Source organism: Triturus cristatus, chromosome 8 (assembly GCF_964204655.1).
Source record: "Triturus cristatus chromosome 8, aTriCri1.1, whole genome shotgun sequence".
Classification (NCBI taxonomy): domain Eukaryota; kingdom Metazoa; phylum Chordata; class Amphibia; order Caudata; family Salamandridae; genus Triturus; species Triturus cristatus.
Window position 1 is genome coordinate 921,127,520 of NC_140591.1, and position 21,297 is coordinate 921,148,816.

Below are 21,297 nucleotides of genomic sequence, written 5' to 3' on the forward strand. Positions count from 1 at the left end.
GATATACTAATATTAACCAATTGAAACCCACACAAAAAAGCATGTTTATAAAAGGTTGGAAAGAGCACACGGGGTTCTTCATCTTAAACGTTTTGATCATTTTGAATTGAAAAGAAAGGTGTTACGTAGTCTATAGTAAAAAATACAAAAAACAGTATCAGTATTGAAGGAAACTGGGTCTCTATACAGTGCACCAAAATGAGATACACTGTGCAGATAGTCCAGGCGACCCTTAATGGTTTACAGTGGCTATAATAATAATCCCAAATACTCTCTTTTGTGGTAGTGTGGGCGAATAATTTAGGCATATCAGAGGATCGTGTTAACCATTTAGTGCACACACAGTCAGTAGGAGGGACACATATTCATGAAGGAAATTCGACACCAATTTATAAAAATAAAATATTTTTTATATGAATTTAGACAACAAGATCGTATTCAAATAAGTACTTTTTGAGTTATTTTTTTAAACATACAAAAATACGCTTGTATTTGCAGCTTTGTAACTAATGTTATCGTATCAGAGAAAACATATACTGCATACGGTCCCTTTTCCATGACTTGCACGACTGTTCTTCTGGACTTTAGGTAAGTAGGGGCAAAGTCCAAGACCGCACCAACAGGTCACCTTGGTCGGCTCTTGGGCTTCCGGGTACTGAGATGCGTTTCAGCATCAAGTGCCCTGTTCAAGTCAATGGGAAATGGTCCTGATGAGTAGAGGCTGCAAGCAGGGACTAGGGGGCCAGTCCGGTTGAACCCACAGGGGTGACCCAGGTCTCGAGGGTTTCTGGCATTCAGGGACACCGTCGGTTCGCTAGTACTCGGGCTGGGGGACTCGTTAGCAGTGGTGCTTTGTCCGGCGGGGTCGTGCTGCGAGAGGCTCTCGCGGTTCTCGGTTTTCTTGAGAAAGAGGCTACTGGTGGGGACTGAGTTACCAGTCCGGCCAAATCCAAGGTGTGGCTCAATTCTAAAGGGACTCTGGACCTAGTTGCCACTGTCAATTCACTTGGACCTGGGCTATGGGGCTCGGGTGCAGAGGTGCTTTTTGGTGTTGGGTCGCTGTGGTCAGAGGCAAACTCCCTGTGTTGGTGATCTGAAGGAGAGGGGAAAACAGGGTAGCAGGGCCACTCTCGATGCTGGCCTTGAGGATACTAATGTCCCTTGGTGGTAGGTCTGTCTCTGTGTTGTTGGAGTCCGGATTGGACCACCAACATGCCTTGCTCGCTACAAGGGTGCCGGTACCTCGGGTAAAGGGGCAGGGGGCTTCCGGGAATGATCAGAGTCTTGGGACTTCGGTGAAGTGGCAGTGCTGACCTCTTGGGTTCCAAGCAATCTTCTCCTGGCTCGTTGCTCCTTTGATGGGCCCGATAGCCAACAGGACAGAGCTTTTCAAGCTGTGCCTGCAGATGCAGTAAAGTAGCTCCGCTGCTCCAGGGGAGATGTTGCTGGCTAGCTGAAGTTGTGGGCCTACACAGCTTTGGGAGGTGACACCGCTTTCTCGGTGAGCCATATCCATGCAATTGTCGAGGTCCAGCAGCAAGTCAGGGTTTTGCATCAAGTTGTGGTGAAGTCCTCAGTTCTTGCGTCGTGGGCTCTTTGTCCTTCTTTCTTCTTCAGGCTGATGAATCTGATTTCCTAGTTTCAGGGTGCTACATAAATACTCAATTTAGGGGCCTTAAGGGGAGTGAAGGGTAGTAACCACTGGGCTACTTACCCCCTGGGTCACTGCACCCCCTAGATGACCACTTGCGATTGGAAGTGGGCATCAACCTGTCCCAGAGTTCCTAATTTCACAACACACAAGATGGTGGAATCCTTTGTTTCGTGTTCACTTCAGGCTGCCCACCGTAGAGGTGTGTCCAGCCTGGCAGTGCGACACGCTTCCAGACTATATAAATTCCTGCCTGTCGTGGTGCCACATGGGCCTCAGGGAAGGGGATGGCATTCTCAAAGGCTGGGGAAAGCTGGGTTTGCATATCAAAGGCGGCAGACGCCTTTGAAGCCTCTGACCTTGACATGCTAATTCACTAGCCTTCATACTGTAGAAGGTGGTAACACCTGCCAGAGCAGGCATTGTTCTTGACCTCCTGAGGGCGTGGGCTTTTACCTGCAGGGGGTCAGAAACCCGTCTGTGGTGACAGGCTTAAAGAGTCAGTCAGCTAGCACACCATTAGACTAGTAAGCTCTAGGGGGCACTGCTAAGGTGCCCTCTGAGTGCAAGTCAAAATAAATCTAGTACTGGCATCAGTACAGAATTATTAAGACAAGGAGTTTGATAACAAATACAATATATTTCAGGAAAGCCATTGTGTAGCTAGTAAACCTGTTTTGACCAGTGTCCACTACATACCGTAAGATGCTTCCCTGTTCACTTGCAATATCTTATGAAGATATGTCCTCACATAAAATATAATGCACCCTGCCTTTGTGCTCAAAGTCCTGCTGTAGGGATGACTTACATATATTAAAGGCAGTGAGTTTGGCATGGCAGACAGGAGTGTGCCTTGTCATGTTTTCACTCGGTCTGCAATGGCAGTTTGTGTGGAATTTGTGTGTGGGTCCCTTAGGGTGGGATAAGATATGTTGCATCCCATAGAGACCCTCTTTAGCACCCATGCCCTAGGTTCCGGGGGTACTCTTTACTAGGGACTCACAGAGGTGCTAAAGTCCTTGGCCAAGTGTGAAACAATCAGACAACTCCTTTTATTAAGGAAAGAGCACTGGCACTGAGGTCTATTTGACAGGTCTCAGTGCACTGTCAGAATTCCAAACCAGCATCCAGTAGCTAAAAAGGGGGCAAGATGGGGGGAGGTACTGCAACAGAAAACTCATTTTCCTACAAGTATCAACACGTAGAGATTGAAAAGAAGAAGTTTTAACATCATTTGGTGTAAAATCACGCACCATTAGAACAAGGTAGCAGTTTATTTCTTTGGCTGTCACTTAGGCAGTGATTTCCAGTGGAGATGGTGTTGCTAAGATAGGTTAAGTGAGGGTTTCGTTTAGGCCAAGGGCACATAAAGGGAGATATTGCTTGGTAAAGACTGACACAGTGATAATTATTGTTAATGTTAAATGTCTGTGAAACATATTTTATTTTTATGGAAAAAACAAAAGAGAATTGATACAAAAAAAATAAATACATGAAATGTATATGTGAAGACCATTAGTTATAGAGTCTTTAACTTAGAATCACCTCAAGACGTCAGATTGGATTGTGAGAATTTTTCTCTTAGCAGAACCCCTGCACGTCGGTTGAGTCCACGTCCGTTGTCGGCATCGTGTTGGCCAGGATGACGTCGCGGTTTCTACTTAGATGCTGTCCCTGCACGCTGATGTCAGTTCTTTCTTTTTCTGCGCCATCCTAGCACAGATCTGTAGAGAGCTTGCCCCTTAGTCACTTTTTGACTAACCTTTTTCGACTTTTGTCGATGCCTTTTTTGAGTTTTCGACTCATGGTAGCACAAGGGACGTCCCATTGTCAGACCGGCTACAAGCTTTGAAAATCCTGTCCACGGATCCGCACCTCGTGTGCCTCTGGTGCCTGAAGTGCAACCACGACCCGAAGTTGTGCTCCGACTGTCGGGCCATGAACCCGAAGTCTTTGCGGGAGCGGTCCCGAAAGCTTTTGGAGGCCCAGCAGTCTGCGCCGTGTCGCTTGAGGTCCTGGTCAAGAGGAAGGTCTCGGGACCGATCGCGGAGCAACCATCACCATTCGTCTTTCAATTCTTCGCACCGTTCGGGTAAGTCGAAGCACAAGAAGAAGGCGAATAAGCACCATTGCTCTTCTCCCTGTCCATCCGCTGACGCCATGAAGCAACCGGAGTGTCGTTGCTCTCCGGCGCCGGCGTCTGGGATGGCTCCGCTCAGCCCTCCCTTTCTCAGAGCCTGAGCATCCCATGCCCAGCTTCAAGCTTTTTATGAAGTGCGTCATGGCGTCTTTGGACAGCCCGACTACCCTGGCACATTTTGGGCCCTGCGGACTTGGCTGGGGTCCCTGGGCCTTCGATGCCGACTGCCCTGGTCCTGGTACTAGAGGGCCCCGGAGGATCCAGGTTTGGATCCGGTTCGACGCGGGTCGACCTCACGGTACCAATTCCAGTGACGATGCCCCCGACTCAGACACAGCGCCAGACCGATGTCGATCGACGTCTGTACCGGCGCTGATGGGTATTTTCGTACCCCTGTTCATTCTTGGTGTTCCTTTCCACCCTGATTGGCAACCAGAGGAGGGGGAGGAGGACTGGGAGGGGTCTGTGGACCCTTTGGCTGACCAGCTTGAAGACTGGTGAGAGGACCTGGGTGATGCCAGTGCTTTGAATACCTCCTAAGACCTTGGCATGCCCTCACCCCCTACCATGGCTACGGAGGAGGGAGCTTATTATTCAGTGGTGTTGTGTAGGGTGGCTGAGGCCTTGGGTCTTGTGCTTCCTACAGTGGCTGTCAAGAATAACCACCTGACGGAGGTGCTTCACCGGCTGTGGCCTCTTCGGGCCCCTTCTGCCTTTGAATGAAGCCCTCACTGACTTCCTTCTGGGCACTTGGTCCAAGCCCAGCACAGGGGCTCCTGTGGACAGGATGATTGCCCAACGCCAAAGCCTGGTCCCGGGCGACCCACTTTTCCTCTCCCAACATCCCAGCCCCTAGAGCTTGGTGGTCCAAGCCTCGTCCCCTTAGGGCGCTTTCCCTACTGCTCCCCTAGATAGGGAATCCAAGAAGCTGGACCACCTTGGGAAGATGTTATCTTCCGCCAGCTGCTTAGCGCTGCGGTCGGTGAACACCGCGTGCCTCTTGGGCAGTTATACCCATACGGTGTAGGATACAGTTGCGCAAGTGCTGCCACGGTGCCTGGAGGAGGCATGGGCCATTCTCACCCGCACAGTGGCAGAGGGTAGAGACGCAGCTAAGTTCACCATCAGATGTGGGCTGGATAACGCCGACTCTCTGGGCAGACGGTTTCCTCGTTAGAAACCTTGTGGCACAACGCCTGGTTAAGGACGTCTGGTTTCTCTGGGGATGTCCAATCCACCTTACTGGACATGTCCTTTGATGGCCATTGTCTTTTTGGTGACAAAGCAGACTCGGCGCTCGAGCGCTTCAAGGATTCTAGGGCTTCAGCCAGATCCTTGGGTCTTGCAGCAACCCCTCGCCCCACACAGTCTGCCTTTCGCGTCTATGGAAGGGGTGCCCCGACATGCTCGACACATTCCAGCCACCGGCCCACGCAACCTACCCAGCCACTGCATGGCCGCAGACGTGGGACCCAGCGACGCGGGTTTGGGGGCCAGCAGGCGGGCCAGTCCACCCATAACCCTCCTGCAGCAGCCTCCAAGCCCTCCTAGTCTGACCTTTCAGAGCCACCAGAGGCCAGTGGGTGGCAGGATTCACCATCATCCCCCTACTGGCAAAAGATCACATTAGACAGGTGGGTTTTGCAGATAGTCCTAAGGAGCTACTCCCTCCCCTTCAAGACTACCCCTCCCTCCATGCCACCATCCTTTAATCGCATGTCGAAGGATCATTTGGTCCTTCTCCGCCAGGAAGTTGTAGCTGTCTTGGCCAAGGGAGATATCGAAAGGGACCCTGTGCCAGCAGTAGGTCGTGGTTGTTATTCCCAATACTTTATGGTCCCCAAGAAGGACAAAGGTCTGCATCCTATCTTAGACCTCAGGGCCCTCAACCACTTCCTCCGGAAGGAGAAGTTCAAGATGCTCACGTTGGCTCCGGTCCTGTCTGCTCTTAACCCTGGAGACTGGATGGTAGGGTTGGATTTGCAGGATGCATATTTCCATATGCCCGTCCTGCCATCCCACAGGCGTTACCTACGGTTCACGATAGGCCATAAACATTTAAACTTTACAGTGCTCCATTTTGGCCTTATCAGCTCCCCTCAGGTGTTCACAAATGTGATGGTGGTGGTCGCAGCTCATCTGCGCAGATCAGGGGTCCCAGTCATCCTCTATCTCGACGACTCGCTGTTAAAGGCGGGCTCGCCCCAGGCTGTCGTCTCCCACCTCCAGACGACAGCGGACCTCCTGCATTCGCTGGGGTTCACTATCAACGTACTGGAATCTGACACCTGATTCCTCTCAGAAGCTCCTTTTCATCGGAGCAATTCTGGATACAGTGCAGTTTAGGGCTTATCCTCCCGAGCAGCGAGTCCGGGATATCCAGGTTATGATACCGATGTTTTAGCCTCTATCCCAGATTTCGGTGAGAATGACCCTGAGGCTGCTGGGCCTCATGGCCTCCTGCATCCTGTTGGCGGATCATGGCATATGCAGGCTCTGCAGAGGGGCCTGAAGTTCCAGTGGGTGCAGCATCAGGGGAATCTATCCAACATCGTCCATGTCTCTGAAGGGACTGCACATCAATTGCAGTGGTGACTCAAGAACCAGGATTCGGTCAGAGGCAGATCCCTCTCCCTCCCCCTGACAGTAGTGACAGATGAGTCACTTATGGGATGGGCGGCCACCTGGGAGAGGTGGAAATCGGAGGTCTCTGGTCTCCAGCGGAGTCCGGTCTCCACATCAACCTGTTGGAGCTCCGGGCGATCCGTCTTGATCTGAAGGCATTCCTTCCTTCCTTCTTTCAAAGGAAGAGTCGTGCAGGTGTTCACAGACAACACCACCTCCATGTGGTACTGCAACAAACGGGGTGGGGTGGGGTCGTGGACCTTATGTAAAGAAGCTCTTTGCCTTTGGACATGGCTGGAACATCAGAACATATCCCTGGTGGTTCAACACCTGGCACTAGGGGGGACAAACTCAGCCGCCGGTGCATGATGGATCACGAATGGCGTCTTCACTTGGAGGTGGTGCAAGGCCTCTTTCAGCAGCAAGGAGTGTCTTTGTTAGATCTGTTTGCCACCAAAGAGAACGCGCAATGTCAGCAGTTCTGCATGTCGGAATTTCCAAGGCGGCACTCGCTCAGCAACGCTTTTCGTCACGAGTGGAACTGCGGCCTCCTGGCACCTTTATGCCTGTACCACTTCTACCCAGAGTGCTGAAGAAGATCAAGCGCAACCACTTCAAAGTCATTCTTGTGGCTCCGGACTGGGCACGAAGTGTTTGGTACCCCGAGCTCTTGAGTAAGGCCAACGATCCACCAATCAGACTGCCTCTTAGGGAGGATCTTCTGTCACAGCAGCAGGGGAGGGTCCTTCACCCGAACCTGTCCAGCTTCTACCTCCTTGCGTGGAGATTGAGCAGCAACAGTTGACAGCTTTTGACCTTCTTCCTGAAGCCTGTAATGTCATCTTGGCAGCAAGGCGTCCCTCCACTAAGACGGTATACGCCTGCAGATGGATCAAGTTTGTGGCATGGTGCACAGCAAAAGCTGTGGATCCCCTTTCTGCCCCTTTTTTGAGGTTATCTTGTATATACTTTCTTTGGCACAGCAGGCCCTGGGCACTCTTAAAAGCTACCTTTCGGTCATATCTGCCTTTCTTCGCCTTCCTGATCAGCCTTCTCTTTTCAAGTCCCCTATTGTAAATAGATTTCTAAAGGGCATTCCTCCTCTCTTCCCTCCTTCTCCTTTCAGAATGCCCCAGTGGGACTTGTATCTTGTCTTGACATTCCTTTTATGTGCTCCCTTTGAGCTGCTACATAACTGTCCTATCAGACGCCTTACTCTGAAGACCGCTTTCCTTGTCGCCATCACCTCTGCTGGCAGAGTGAGCGAGCTTCAGGCTCTGTCTTCCAAACCTCCTTTTGTTGCTGTTCGTCCGGACAAAGTAGTTCTTCACACAAGGCCCTCTTTTCTTCCGAAAGTGCTTACCTCTTACCATAAAGGACGATTATAAAAATATGTACTCGGCATCAAAATAAGTTGCCCATTTTGAGCACCACTGTTTTTCTGCAGAAGTTTGCCCAATGCTTTCATTTTATGACCCCTTGTTGAAGTGTTGTAGTTTTACTTTGGGCACACTTTGAGGATACTTTTTGTTTTACTTTGTTTTTTTTTACCACCACCCGGTGAGTGTGTGAAGAAGATAAGCTTGGTTGTAGCAGAAGTTAAATTAGACTTAATTTAAGTTTCAAAGATGAGAGAGCCATCTCCTTATCTATGTTCAGAAAGAAGGTTATGAGCTTACCCATGTGTTCCAGAGATTATAGCCTCTGGTACAATAACTAGGTACCATCTATGTATGAGTTTATTACTCAGTTTCCGGAGATGAATGGTCCAAGCACTTCCGCGCAGAGACTGGAAATTGCAGACAACATTTGAAGGCATGTAAAGCAGAATCTTAAGACTGTGTATCAAAGCTTTTGTGGAAGTAGGTGTCACTGTCCTCAGTAACGGGCAGATGGTCGTCCAGTACCTTCATGGGTGTTGTGTTTGTGGTATACATGTAACAGAATTTATATTTGTCACTGCAGAGATCTCTGACTGAGCTTATGGTCTTTAAACGATTTGTGGCATCGTTGGGTTTGACTCAAATTGTCTACTGCTTTTGGTGGTTATGACTAAAATATAAGCCAAAATGTATTATAGACCATAGGATAAATAGATGTATTTTCCTGAATGTTGTAATCAGCATTTTTTACTTTTTAACCTGTTTTTTTTTTAGGATGGTGTCATTCCAGAGTTAGAAATGTTTCCCAAGTGTACTGCTACAACTTTGCCACCATGCCTTCACAGTGAAATTGCCAATCTACAAGAACACACTGCTGACATTCCAACTTCTATAATCGTAAAGTCAGGAGCGTAAGTGGTGATGCTTTAAATTATTAATATAACTTCATGTTTTAATAGTTTACCTATGTACTCCTTTGTTCTCCTATGCTTCCGTAGGCAGTTAAAGTGTTAAGAAGGTATACCCCGAGGGAGGAGCCTAGCGCGCAACCAAGATGGCCGCGTAGGTGCGAGGCTCCCGAGGACCTCCGCGACCTCCTGAATTAATCCTGGCTATATCCTGTCCTTTTTGAGGGGACTGTGTCGGTGAACCCGAGCTGAGGCGCCACCCGTTTTCCGTGTTCGAATCTGACCCCGAACACCGGCGGGAGCGCCGATCGAAGGTTGCGGCAGCCCCGCGCCGGCCCCCCGGATTGGAGTAGTGGGGCGATCCGGGGACAAAGTGAACAACAGCGGCGGGCACGGCTGGCCGACTCGCGTACCCCGCGCTTTCACTTTCACTTTTGCGCCCTCCTCGCCTCCAGCGAGGTAGGGTCGCGAAGCGGGGTGCGGTGGTGTGGTCTTGTCCAGGTGCCCTGCTGACCCGCCAGCTGTGGGTCGTCCTGCGGTGCGGTGGCCGCCCTCCCCCCCCCGGACCCCGTGAACGGGTTTATCGGCCCTTTTGAGGAGATTGGCACGACGGTGGGAGAGCAAGCATGTCCACCAAACAAGATGGCGACCGGGCGAAGGTGAAGACGACCCGCCGTGGCCCGGCGCACCAATCCAACAGTATGGACCGCTACACTCTCCAGAAGGGATCTCCGGAGACATCGCGCACGTCCCCGGCGGGCCTGACGGAGACGCCTGCCCAGCCGGTGGACCTGACCCTCCGGGACGTCATGGGCGCCATCGCGGAGATGAAGGCCTCGGTGGACCAGCGCTTCGACACCCTAGCGCAAAAAATAGACTCGGTCCTTGTGGATGTGAGCCTGGTGAGGGCCGACCTGTCTAAGACGAATGACCGGGTCGATTCCCTGACCCACACCACAACGGGCCTCGAGACAGATGTGGCGGCCCTCCAAAAGGAGGTGCGCCGGCTTGGCCGGGCGAGCGCCCTGATGGACCGGCGACTGGAGGATTCTGAGGGTCGTGCCAGGAGGAATAATGTTCGTATTGTGGGGGTGCCGGAGGGACGAGAGGCGGAGGCCGCCGACCTTTTTGTGGAAGATCTAATCCTTACCCATCTGCAGCCCCGGGGCCTGAGTAAGCTTTTTGCGGTGGAGCGTGCTCACCGGGTCCCTGGGGGCAGGCCGAAGGCCGGTGCCCCGCCGCGGCCTCTCATTGCCCGGGTTTTTAACTTTCGGGACAGGGACGCTATCCTGCAGACCTCCAGGCAACAGGGACCGGTCAAGCTTGACAACATGGATGTGCGTTTCTACCCAGACTTTACTCCGGCGGTCCAAAAGCAGAGACTGAGTTTTCTCGGTGTTAAACGTCGCCTGCGGGACCTGAACCTAAAGTACTCAATGCTCTTTCCAGCTAAGCTAAGGGTGGAGGTGGAAGGTCGCACACACTTCTTTGATCGACCCGAGGCGGCTGGGGACTGGTTGGACACTCTGCCTGATGATCGGGGCCGGGGGGGTGGGGGGGGGGTGCGGGCGGTGGAGAGGGCCTGCCGGATCAGAATTAAGGGGTGAATAATAGACCCTGCTCGGGACAATACTTCTTTACCATTTCTCGATCGTGTATGTTCCCCTCCTATGGAGGTCGTACGGGGTCTGTTGGGGGCTTCCCTCCTCCTCTGGGGTACTAGTTAGTCTTTCTCTATGGGGCGACAGGCACACTGCACTTTGGGGGGGCTGACTGGGCTCATGCAGGGGTGCAGGGAGGGGGGAGTTCTGTTGGGATGGGGAGGCGGGGGGGGTGTGTTGTTTGTTCGCACCGCAAGGCAAACCCTTTACTGTATTGCTGTTCTCGAAATGCTCTGTGGGGGACGACTGATTGCTTCTACGTATGATGGGGGGTAGGGACTTGGCTGTGTTGTCCTGGAATGTTAACGGCCTGGGGGATCGGATTAAGCGTGGTGTGGTCCTGCAGTTCCTGAAACGTATATCGCCAGATGTTGTCTTCTTGCAGGAGACACACCTTATAGGTAACTCCTTCCATGCCATGAATCGGCGAGGCTATCGTTTGGTGGCCCACTCGGGCTTCACTTCGGGGTCGCGGGGGGTGGGTATCATGATCAAGAACTCGCTCCCGCTGGAGATTGATGAGGTGCGCCATGACGAGAGGGGACGCTACACTGTCCTGGTGGGTAGAATGGAGGGTAGAGTGTTTGTTTTCATGTCAGTGTACGTCCCGCCTGGGTTACAAGCTACTACATTTGCGGACCTGGGGCACCTCCTCCTGGACCTCCCGGGTGGCCTGCTGGTGGTTGGGGGGGACTTCAATGCGGTAGTTTCTGGGTCTATGGATCGTCACCCCCCTAGGGACCTCCCCCGGGCACAGGCGTGGCTGTCCGGCCTTTTAGACACACTGGGCCTGGTGGATTGCTGGCGACTAAAGCACCCTACGCAGCTGCAATACACTTTCCACTCGGGTGCCCATGGTAGCCTCTCGCGACTTGACTACATCCTGGTCCCGGCGGCCCACGCTGGGAGGGTAGGAGAGGTGTGCCATCTGGCGCGGGGTATTTCGGATCACTCCCCATTACTGTTACATTTTGATGTCTTCCCGAGGGGGGAGGGCAGGGTGGCCCCAATCAATGCATGGTACTTGCGAGACCCCACTATTCGCGCCGACTTGATCAAATCCTTACAGCGATATTTTGACGAGAATGTGGGGTCTGTCCCTTCGGCCATCTCCCTGTGGGAGGCCTTTAAGGTAGTCCTCAGAGGGGAGGCCCTCTCCTTTATCTCCCATGCCCGGAGGCGTGAGCGGGAGGAGGTGACCCGGGTGGAGGCCGAGATTGTGGAACTGGAGGGTGACCTGGGGAGCGGGGTAACGGATGCCAAGTTGCATGTTTTGCACCTCAAGCAGGCGGCCTATAGGGCCCTTGTCACGGAGGCGGCCAGGGGCCTCAGTAGAGAGCAACAGGGACGATTGTATGATGTGGGCGATAAGGCGGGTAAATTGATTGCGTGGTTGGATAAGAGGGAGAGAGCGAGTCGTGTGGTTCCTTTGATTGAGAGGATGGATGGTGCGCGTGTCACCGAGCCGGAAGCCATTGTCTCCTGCTTCGCGGATTACTTCCGCGAGGTGTACTCCCCGGTTTCCCCCTGCTCGGAGGAAGATTCCCATTCCCTGCTTCGGGACATAGCGCTGCCCTCCCTTTCGGTGGAGGACAGGGATTCGCTGGACGCTCCTCCCACCTCGGACGAAATTGCCCTGGCTATTCGCTCGGTCGCGTCCGGCAAGGCCATGGGCCCTAATGGTCTCCCCATCGAGCTTTACAAGCTGCGCCCGGATGTACTAGCGCCCCACCTGCGCGCGATGTTCCTGGCGGCCCACTCGCAGGGTTCCCTCCCGCCGGACCAGCGTCTGGCCACGATCGTGGTGATACACAAGGAGGGGAGACCCCGTGAGCGGGTCACATCCTACAGGCCAATTTCGCTCTTGAACGCGGAACCCAAAATCCTCGCCAAGGTGTTGGCCAACCGGTTGGTCGGTGTGGTGGGCGACTTGGTCCACCAAGACCAATCTGGATTTATACCCCATCGCAACACGGCTCTTAATCTGCGACGCTTGCACGGGGTGCTCGCGCGTGTCCCGTTTGTGCGGGAGCCGGCCATCTTGGCATCCTTAGACGCCACCATGGCGTTTGACACGCTTGAATGGCCATACATCTGGGCGATGCTGGCGAAATTCGGATTTGGCCCGGGGTTCATTAGCTGGGTCAAATTGTTGTATTCGGGCCCATTGGCGCAGGTGGTGGTGAATGGGCGAGTCTCGGCCCCATTCGAGCTGGGGCGGGGCACGCGTCAGGGTTGCCCCTTGTCGCCGCTCCTGTTTGCACTGGCCTTGGAGCCCTTGGCGGAGTGGCTACGGTGGCACCCTTCTATCCGTGGTCTCCGCTGGACCCCTGAGTATGAGGACCGCGTGTCCCTCTACGCCGATGATATCCTTTTGTATCTCGCCTCCCCGCGCAAATCGCTGATTGTCCTGGTTGATGTTTTGCGCTCCTTCGGGCGTAACTCAGGCCTTGTCATCAACTGGGCGAAATCCTGCGTATATGTGCTTTCCGGGGAGGCTCCGGCCCTACCGCGTGACTGCCCGATCCAGATTGCCTCCCAGGGGTTCCGGTACCTGGGTATATATATCACTCTAGACCCGGAGGCCCGCTATGAGCGGAACTTGTTGCCCCCCCTCCAGCGCTTGCGAGAGGATGTCGCGCGTTGGCGGCGTCTTCCGCTCTCGCCACTTGGCCGAGCGGCCCTGTTTAAGATGATGTCCTTGCCGCGCTTCCTGTACGCCCTCCAGAACACTATGGACTTGGTACCAGCGCGCTACTTCCGCGAGGTGGAGGGCCTGCAGCGGCACCTGTTCTGGGACGGGAGGCCGCGTATTGCTCTGGCCAAATTGACGCTCCCGTGGTACGATGGGGGGGTCGCCCTCCCGGACATTAAACGGTATTACTGGGCCTCCCAGCTAGCTGCAATCAATCATGGCCTTTACGGGCCCGCCTTGAACCCGGCATTTGAAATGGACAAGATGCTCCTGCCCGGTGGCGATTATAATCGAGCGCTCTACTCTGGCACGCCCGACTCCAGTCTGACGGGACCGACGCGTGTCATGGTGCGTGTATGGCACGCGGCTAATGCAGCTATGGGGTGGAAGGACCGTTTGACCCGGGCGTCACCGCTATATGCGTCTGAGAGGTTGGGCTCCCTGTGGACATCGAAGGGCTTCGAGAAGTGGGACACGATCGGAATCAGCACGGTGGGAGATCTCTGGACGAGGGGGGGTTTCAAGACTTTTGAGACGCTGCAGACGGAGTTTCAGCTGCAAGGCAGTGAGTACTTTCGATACTTACAAGTCCGCCACGCGCTGGCCTCCGTCTTCCCGGATGTTGCGTCCATTCCGGAGTCTTCCCCCCTAGAGGACAGGGTGCTGGATGGCCATGTACCAGACAGCACGATCTCCCTTATATATAAAAAACGGATCAATGACAGATCGTGCCTGCTGACTGGCCTCCGCGAGGCCTGGGTTGCCGATGGGCTGGAGCTGGACGACGAGGACTGGATCTCCGCGGTGGCCTCTCCGAAGGAGGTGGCCATCCCGGCTCGCCTTCGCTTCGTCCAGCTTAAGATCCTTCACCGGGTTTACGTCACGGGGCCGAGGCTTCTACGTATGGGCTTTGCTGCTGACGGATTGTGTAAGCGCGGCTGTGGTGCTTTGGCAACTTTCATGCATATACTGTGGGAGTGCCCGAAAGTGGAGCGATTCTGGCGTGGTGTGCATGAGGTCTTGCGTGTGGTTACGCGTGTCGCACTGCTGCCTGAAGCGAGGAGATGCTTGCTGAATGTGTGGGAACCAAATGATTATTCGGTCCCGCAGACGCGGTGGGTGACTCTGGGATACATGATAGCGAAGCGTGACATTGCCCAATTGTGGGGATCCCAGAGGCCCCCGGCGGTGTTGGCCTGGAAAGAACATATGGATTGGTGTATGTTTCGTGAAAAAGTAGTGTATGTGGCGAGGGGTAAGCCTGGGGCGTGGGTGAAAATCTGGAGCCCCTGGAACGCTTACCGTGGGGGTATTTGTGAGCCGCCACTGCTACCGGCAGCCTCGCCAGCCCCATCTCCTTAGCCGACCCCCTCCCTCAGCCGTGGGCACGTGGCTCCCCAGTCCCTGCTATACTCCCATTCCCCTCTTCAGAGTTTTGCTGCTGGTTAGGATCCCCCATTTACGGAGCACGTACTGTCACTTGGATCGCGGGTTGCCTTGCGGGTGTGGTTTTTTGTGTTGTTCTGTTTGACAAAAGGAAACCGTATTGTGGGCTAGGAGTTATGCGGCCTACGCTATTGATATCACCTGATTTGCCAATCTGCTCCGCCAAGAGACTCTCACTGTATGTATGTTATATGCCTTTTGCTACTCTAGCGGCCGGCCGGCCGGATGGTTGTAGGCCCATGCCTGTAACTTTTTCATCGTGCAATAAACGGTTTCAAAAAAAAAAAAAAAAAAAAAAAAGAAGGTATACCCCCCTATTAGTTTGGTTAGGATTCACCTCAGATTACCTACAATAAACGTGACAGATAATATTTTGGTTTTATTGAGCATAGCACAACTTCTTATGGAAATAGGCAACCCCCCAAGAAGTAATATATGCCTGGTATGTTGCTGTAGAGGTTTGTGGTATTGTTTATCCTTAATAGTGTGGCTTATTTGTAAATGAGGACTTTTGTTGGTTTACTAAATACCATGTTTAATTAGAGTGCAGGCACGTTTCATCCTGAAAACAAAGTCACTAGGTAGGAACTTTTTTCCATAGATATAGGGAAGGTAGAAATTACATCATGGGAAGTGAAATTAAATGATTGAATTAAGTAAGCCTAGTGTTGTAAATTTGGGAAAAGCTCCAATCAGAAAAAGTCCGATTTCGCGTCCACAGTCGGAAAACTTTAGGTCAGATTTCAAGTCCATGGTCTGAAAACGTTCGGTATCTTCACCTAGTCAAAATTTCTACATTTGGACTTGGGGCCTGATTACGATGTCAGTTGGACTTAAGTCTGACCGGCACCGTGGCGGAAGCAGGACCGCCCGACTAGTAGTCGGCAGTCACGCTGCCCGCAATGTCACATGACTTATACATTGCTGGTGATGATTTAACCAACACACATCTAGCCAGAGTAGATTGCATTGTCGTGGGATTTGCTGAAAATGGCTACAAATTCAGCTTCCGAAAAACATTTTTTTACCCATCTCAGTGTCCTGTTCTTGGGGTAAGAGTTATCAAACCAAATCAAAAGCCTAGCAACACATTTTCATGGAGCATTCCCACAACCACCAAACACAATTAAAAAGCTACAATCACTTTTGGGGTTTCGCGACTATGGTAGAACATACTCACAAAATTATGCACAACGGGTAAAACAGTTTTAGGATTTCATGCGTCCAGACTTTTCAAGCACACATTGGACACCAGAACACACACTGTTTCTGAGATCACTGCAAAGTGATATGCTTGCATCAAAACATTTACACACACGTGTTAACACCACAAACTTGGTGATCTGCGGAATTGCGGTGACAACAGGCTACACATGTCACTTTCAGTGAAGGTGATGTGGTACTATTCACGTATAAATCACATTTATATTCCAATGCAAAAAACTTTTCTAACTACTGAAAAAAATACTGACTGCAGTGAAGACTGCTGTTATAAAGGTAAGATCATTGACTCGAGGAAAATGCATAATTGTTGTAACTCCCATCACAGCCTTAGAGGCTGATTCAATGGCCAGTGTTCCTAATGCAAAAGCCTTACATCCTCATTGGATACAATGGGTCACCTCCTTAACAGCTACTGATGTAGTCTGTCTTTGACTCAACACTACAAACAGAAGAATTCCTACAATATGAATAGGACCAACTTGTACCCCATGACATTTTGCCTCTTGAGCAGTGTGACTTTATAGTCTATACTGCTAGTTCTGCCCAGGTGGCAGTTGGAAATGAGCATCAATACTCTGCCTCTTGCACAGCATAGGGGAAGATGAGGGCCAGAGTCTTCCAGCCTATTAAAACATTTACACAATCACTAGGTGATTGCACTGCACAGCTGGCAAAACTCACAGCTCTAAAACTGGCACTAGAAAATACCGACCCTAAAATCCCCACACTAATAGCGTGCGATTTGAATTATTGTGTCCAGTCTTACAATGAGCACTTGCACTATTGGCACCTGAACGGATTCAGAAATTCTAAAGAGAATATTATCAAGCACAAGCTGCCTTGGGGAAAGGTGGCACGTTTGAAAGAATGTCTGCCACTGGCTCATGTAATTCATACATTAGTCACCAATGTGTTGCAATCTACATTGCTGGGAATTCACTGGCTGATGAAGTCACAAAGGTAACAGTCCAGACTGCTGTCTTAGATGCGATTACTCGTTCTTGTATGAGAGGGGATGGAAACATCTTGGTAGCTGTCAATGCTTCATGCACTGGCACTCCATTAACTACCATTACCTAAAATAATATCCAGCAACCTACTAAGTGCACCAAACATTCATTTTGCTCATATTTTCGGGGTGGAGGATCGATTTATTCCAAATTAAGACCTCAGACAAGAACAGATCATAGCTGCTCATGAGGGGTTAGCTTCTGCCCATGCTGGTGTGGCCACTACAGTTTTAATACTACAGCAACGCTATTGGGGACCAGGTCTTTACAAACAGAACAAGCAATATGCCCTTAGCTGTGACATTTGTCCACAAATAATAGCATCTATATCAACACGCCACCGCAGACCCCTATACTAGTTTCAAACAAGCCCTTGTGTGTGTATCTCGAGCACTGCATATCTCTAAACTCTGCTTCTTCCTTTGGATATGGCCGCAGTGATTAGCTGATGCTCAAACTCTTATAAAGATTTGTAAGTCTTCATCTGGACATATGCAGTAGCTGCATTCCACTTGGGCCAGGGACCTGCGTTGCCTCTCGAACTCTCCGGAAAGCCATGGGCACCCTGTGTGTGGCTGCGCATTATTCCTAACCATATCATCCTGATGGAAATTTGATGGCAGAGAGGAAAAATCATGACTTAAAACGGTCTTTAACGGCTAGAGTATTAGGTTCAGGTCGTAGTTGGATCCATCATTGGTATGTAGTCCAGAGAGCTTTAAATAATCTGCCTAGAATATCCTTGGGTGGCTGGACTCCATATGAGGTCTTGTTCGGCCTCCATATGTGTTTTACGGACCTTGATAATCATTGGTACACTGGCGGGGATACACCTTTGGCATCAGTGAACGTTTGGCTGTACTACAGGAACTGAAAGGCTTCTCAGATGACCGTTCAGACGAACACACAGTGTTTTGCCACTGGAGAAGTGAAGGTGCTACCAGCAACTCCTGTCTGGATTCCAAAGATCTAGTTCGAGAAAAGATTGCCAGCAGAAAGGAATTTGGAAATCATACAGATTACCAGTCCTGGCAGTCGAAGGTACCAGAACAGTACTTTTGCCACCCCTTGCTGGTTGTAAGCACACGAGATTTGGATCCATAGATCTCATAAAACCACACCATGTGGTCAGTTTGACACAGTAGGCCACTAGGCTCCTGGGTAGTTACCTGTCTCCTCTCACTACCATACAGGGAATCCCTTTCCAAGCATTAATTAATACTGAAATGTCTACTCCCCAGCAGCAGACATCAGACACTGAAGTTTTGCTACGTCCAATTACATCTACCAACACTATACACATACTGTATGTTAATTCACAGTCTTCGACTACCACTAATAGCAATCTAATAACAATGAAGTTGTTTATTATGAACCACCTTTGGCATTATCCACCAGTTCTACATTGCCCAATGATGTTCCTGTTTTTCACAGAGTGCCTCTGGCTATTTTGCCCACATCGATGACTTTGCTTTAGATTTGTCAGATACACAATTGCATGGGATTCGTGCATTTATTTTTTGACTTAAAAAGACATGCCTTGTTCCACCTTGGATTTACGTTTGGATTGCCATTTAATTGCTTTTCCTATTTGTTTAGATTGGATTTGTGACTGCTTTTTTTTTTTCCTCCTCAAGGGACATTAACTCCCAAAACGATCTGCTGTCAAACTAGTTACCGAGGTATTGAAGCCTCATTGTTAATCACATAAAGTGCGAAGAGTCCAGCCCCTAGTGAACATTTCTGCATTTCTTGTCCAGGATGTCATTGTTTGGGATAACATCCCATTTGATATTTTGGGTCCTACAGAGAGTTTACAGGTCCCTTGTATTGTTTTAAATGAAGAAATGTGTAGTAGAACTACTAGTTATGGTGGAATGTTCTGTTCTAACTATGCACATCAATATTTACACAGAGATAGTACTCCACGAGCAGTTTTTAATTATACACAATCGGAACATTGCATATTTTTTTCTGGTGACAACCCTGTAGCCCCGTGTCTTATTATTTTAAACTTTCCTCTTCCCTGGCCAAGAAAAATATGCTGACGAAACTAAATTAATTTATTCGGCTTCCTCTATTTCCCAGTTCTCTTTACTGGGTTGTGACTTTTGGAAAGACAATATTGATTTGAAATCTGTTTGGGGAACAAAATCTTGGCAAATGCAGGGCAATGAGGCTTTGTTTGGAGTGTCTCATACTGAGACAAATTATGTTTCTGAATAACAGTACAGAAAACATCATTCCTAGGATTGGCTATAATAAAGTATATGAATACCCCAAACATTCCCACAATTGACGTTTTGATTATTGGCAACAGTTTACAAATTACACAGAGGAACAGCTCAACAATATGATACGGAATGGTACATACGATTCTTCACTTTCCAGCCCAGATGCATGACCATTAGATACTAATGGTTGTCATGCACGTTCCTGAAACAGTGCGAAGGATTTCAAAATAAATTGACAAGACCAATGTTATATGCAGACACAACACACTGGAATTGCTACTACATACAGTGTGGGAAAGTTAGGCTAACAATGGTTACAACATTCCACTTTAGACTTGGTAAAAGAACACTTGTCTCTCCTTTCTTATAACATGGATTTACAGCATTTTTTGTTAGGTATGGGAACACCGCGTCATAAGCGCTTTCTATTTGCCATATATAATGAGCTTTGGAATGTTTCCCAGCAAGAAGCTGCTGAACTAATATGTGAAATTGACAGAGCTAACTTTGAAAAGGCATTAGCTGTAGTTGAAAACAGGATGACTACGCTGTCAACTAGGATTTATTCTTTAAATAACATTGTGTCTTCAGCAATTGACATCAGACAAAGTGGCATGTCCCTCTTACAACACGGGCAAAGTCAGCTTAGATCGATCATACAATTAAGCTGGAAATTACATACTTTAAAAGCTGTTTGCATGCCATAGAAACACGTAAACGTGACTGATTTATGTTCGCTATATAATCTATACGTTTTTCCAAAAATAATGGTGAAAAAGGATGCGACGTACACAATGTTAAGTATAGAGCATTTAGAGAGGAGGAGCCAAGATGGCGACCGGGACGGCAGCGTAGATTCCCGGCTCCGTGAACCTCCGCATCCCGCACGGATATCCTGCATGAGATCCTTATTCTGCGCTACGAGATCGTGTTCGTAAACGAAAGTGGCAACCGGTCGTGTGACCCTGAGGTTTCTGACTGCCGTACCGCCGGAGAAATCAGCGGTTGAACTTTGCGGCCCGTGCGGTCCCGAAGCCGGGACCTCGAGTGGACGCCTTGGCCGGGCGGCAGTTTAACAACAGCGGCCTGTGGTGACTGGGTGGAGTCGGTCCGCCGGAGTGGTGCTCCCCTCGGCCTGCATTTTGCTGTGGTCGCTCCCCCCTGCTGAGCGCTGCGGACCGAGGACATGCCCGGGTGTGCAATTCTCGGATTCTGTGGTGTTTGCCCCTGCCTTTGACGGTGAGCTGCCCGGACGCCGTCCCTGGCTCGCCCTGATCCTTGCGGGCTGCTCCCGGCTTTTCGCGGGAGCTGGTCCGTGGCGGAGACGACTATTGCCCGTGACCGCGCAACGGCTGAATCTGTGCCTGCCCCAGGATCCCTGTCTTCAGCGACGTGGACCTTGAGGCGTTGGTCCCGGGGTCCTGGCCCCAATACGAGTCGGGCCTTCCCAGCGGCCATTTTGTCACTATGCAGCCTACCATCCTGTCCGCTGGGACGCAGCGGGACTGGGGGTGTGTGACGGTCGGGAGTGTGGCAGAGCGATCGGAGAGAGCTGCTCTGGGGTACGGCGACCTCCTGGAGGCCCTTGGTGCCCTTCATTACTCCTTGGCTCATGGCGCCGGGGTCCTGGGGAGGAAGCTAGATGGTGTGGTATCAGCGTTGGGACAGTGGCGGCAGGCTGGTCCACAAGTACACAGTGGCTTTCCACACTGCACACAGGAGGAAGATGTTGCGGCCCCCCCCGCGATTAGTGTACAGCCGGACACTCCGGACAGTATGCTACCGTGTGGTCGGCTAACTGTGGGCTTGATCTGCTCCGGAGGTATTGGACCTGAGCGGAAGATGGTGGCCTTGTCCTGTGCGCGGTCTCCGGCGGCCCAGGGACGATTCCAGCAACGTGTGTCTCATTTGACTGCTTCCGCCTGTCTGGACCTTGTGTGCAGTGCAGATCCTGGGGCAGCACTGGAAAAGACGCCCCCCCATGAAGCGGTCCGTGCTGATGCTCAGAGACTTCCACCCCACCTGTGTGCGTCGCTTCCCGATTGTTTTTGGACACTCCTGTACCTTGGGACATCGGACATGGTGCTGGGTCGAGGGGCGGGCATGGGCAGAATCGCAAAGAGCGGTCAAGGCTGAGGCTGATCCTTCGGGAGTGGTCACCTAGTAGACAGGCGGACTCATGGTTGCGTGCTCTCATGGTTATTCGCATAGTTGGTGCATAATGCTCCCCACTCTTCCCCCCCCTTTTTTTTTGATATGATCAACTTGGTGTTGCTAATTGTTTGCTGTGGGGAGACTTCACCGTGCGGGAGGGAGAAGCC

At 51.1% G+C, this 21,297-nt stretch overlaps 1 protein-coding gene across 4 annotated transcripts in view; it reads left to right on the forward strand.

Annotated features, from left to right (window-relative positions):
• CRYBG3 (crystallin beta-gamma domain containing 3) overlaps nt 1-21,297 on the forward strand; it is a 1,479,538-nt gene that overhangs the window by 527,882 nt on the left and 930,359 nt on the right. For 3 of the 4 annotated variants that reach the window (XM_085622435.1, XM_085622436.1, XM_085622438.1), the window contains exon 8: nt 8,573-8,709. The exons of the other annotated variant lie outside the window; for it this stretch is intronic. In XM_085622435.1, the coding sequence (XP_085478561.1) occupies nt 8,573-8,709 (137 nt within the window). The remainder of the gene's footprint in view (nt 1-8,572; nt 8,710-21,297) is intronic. 4 annotated transcript variants of the gene reach the window in all.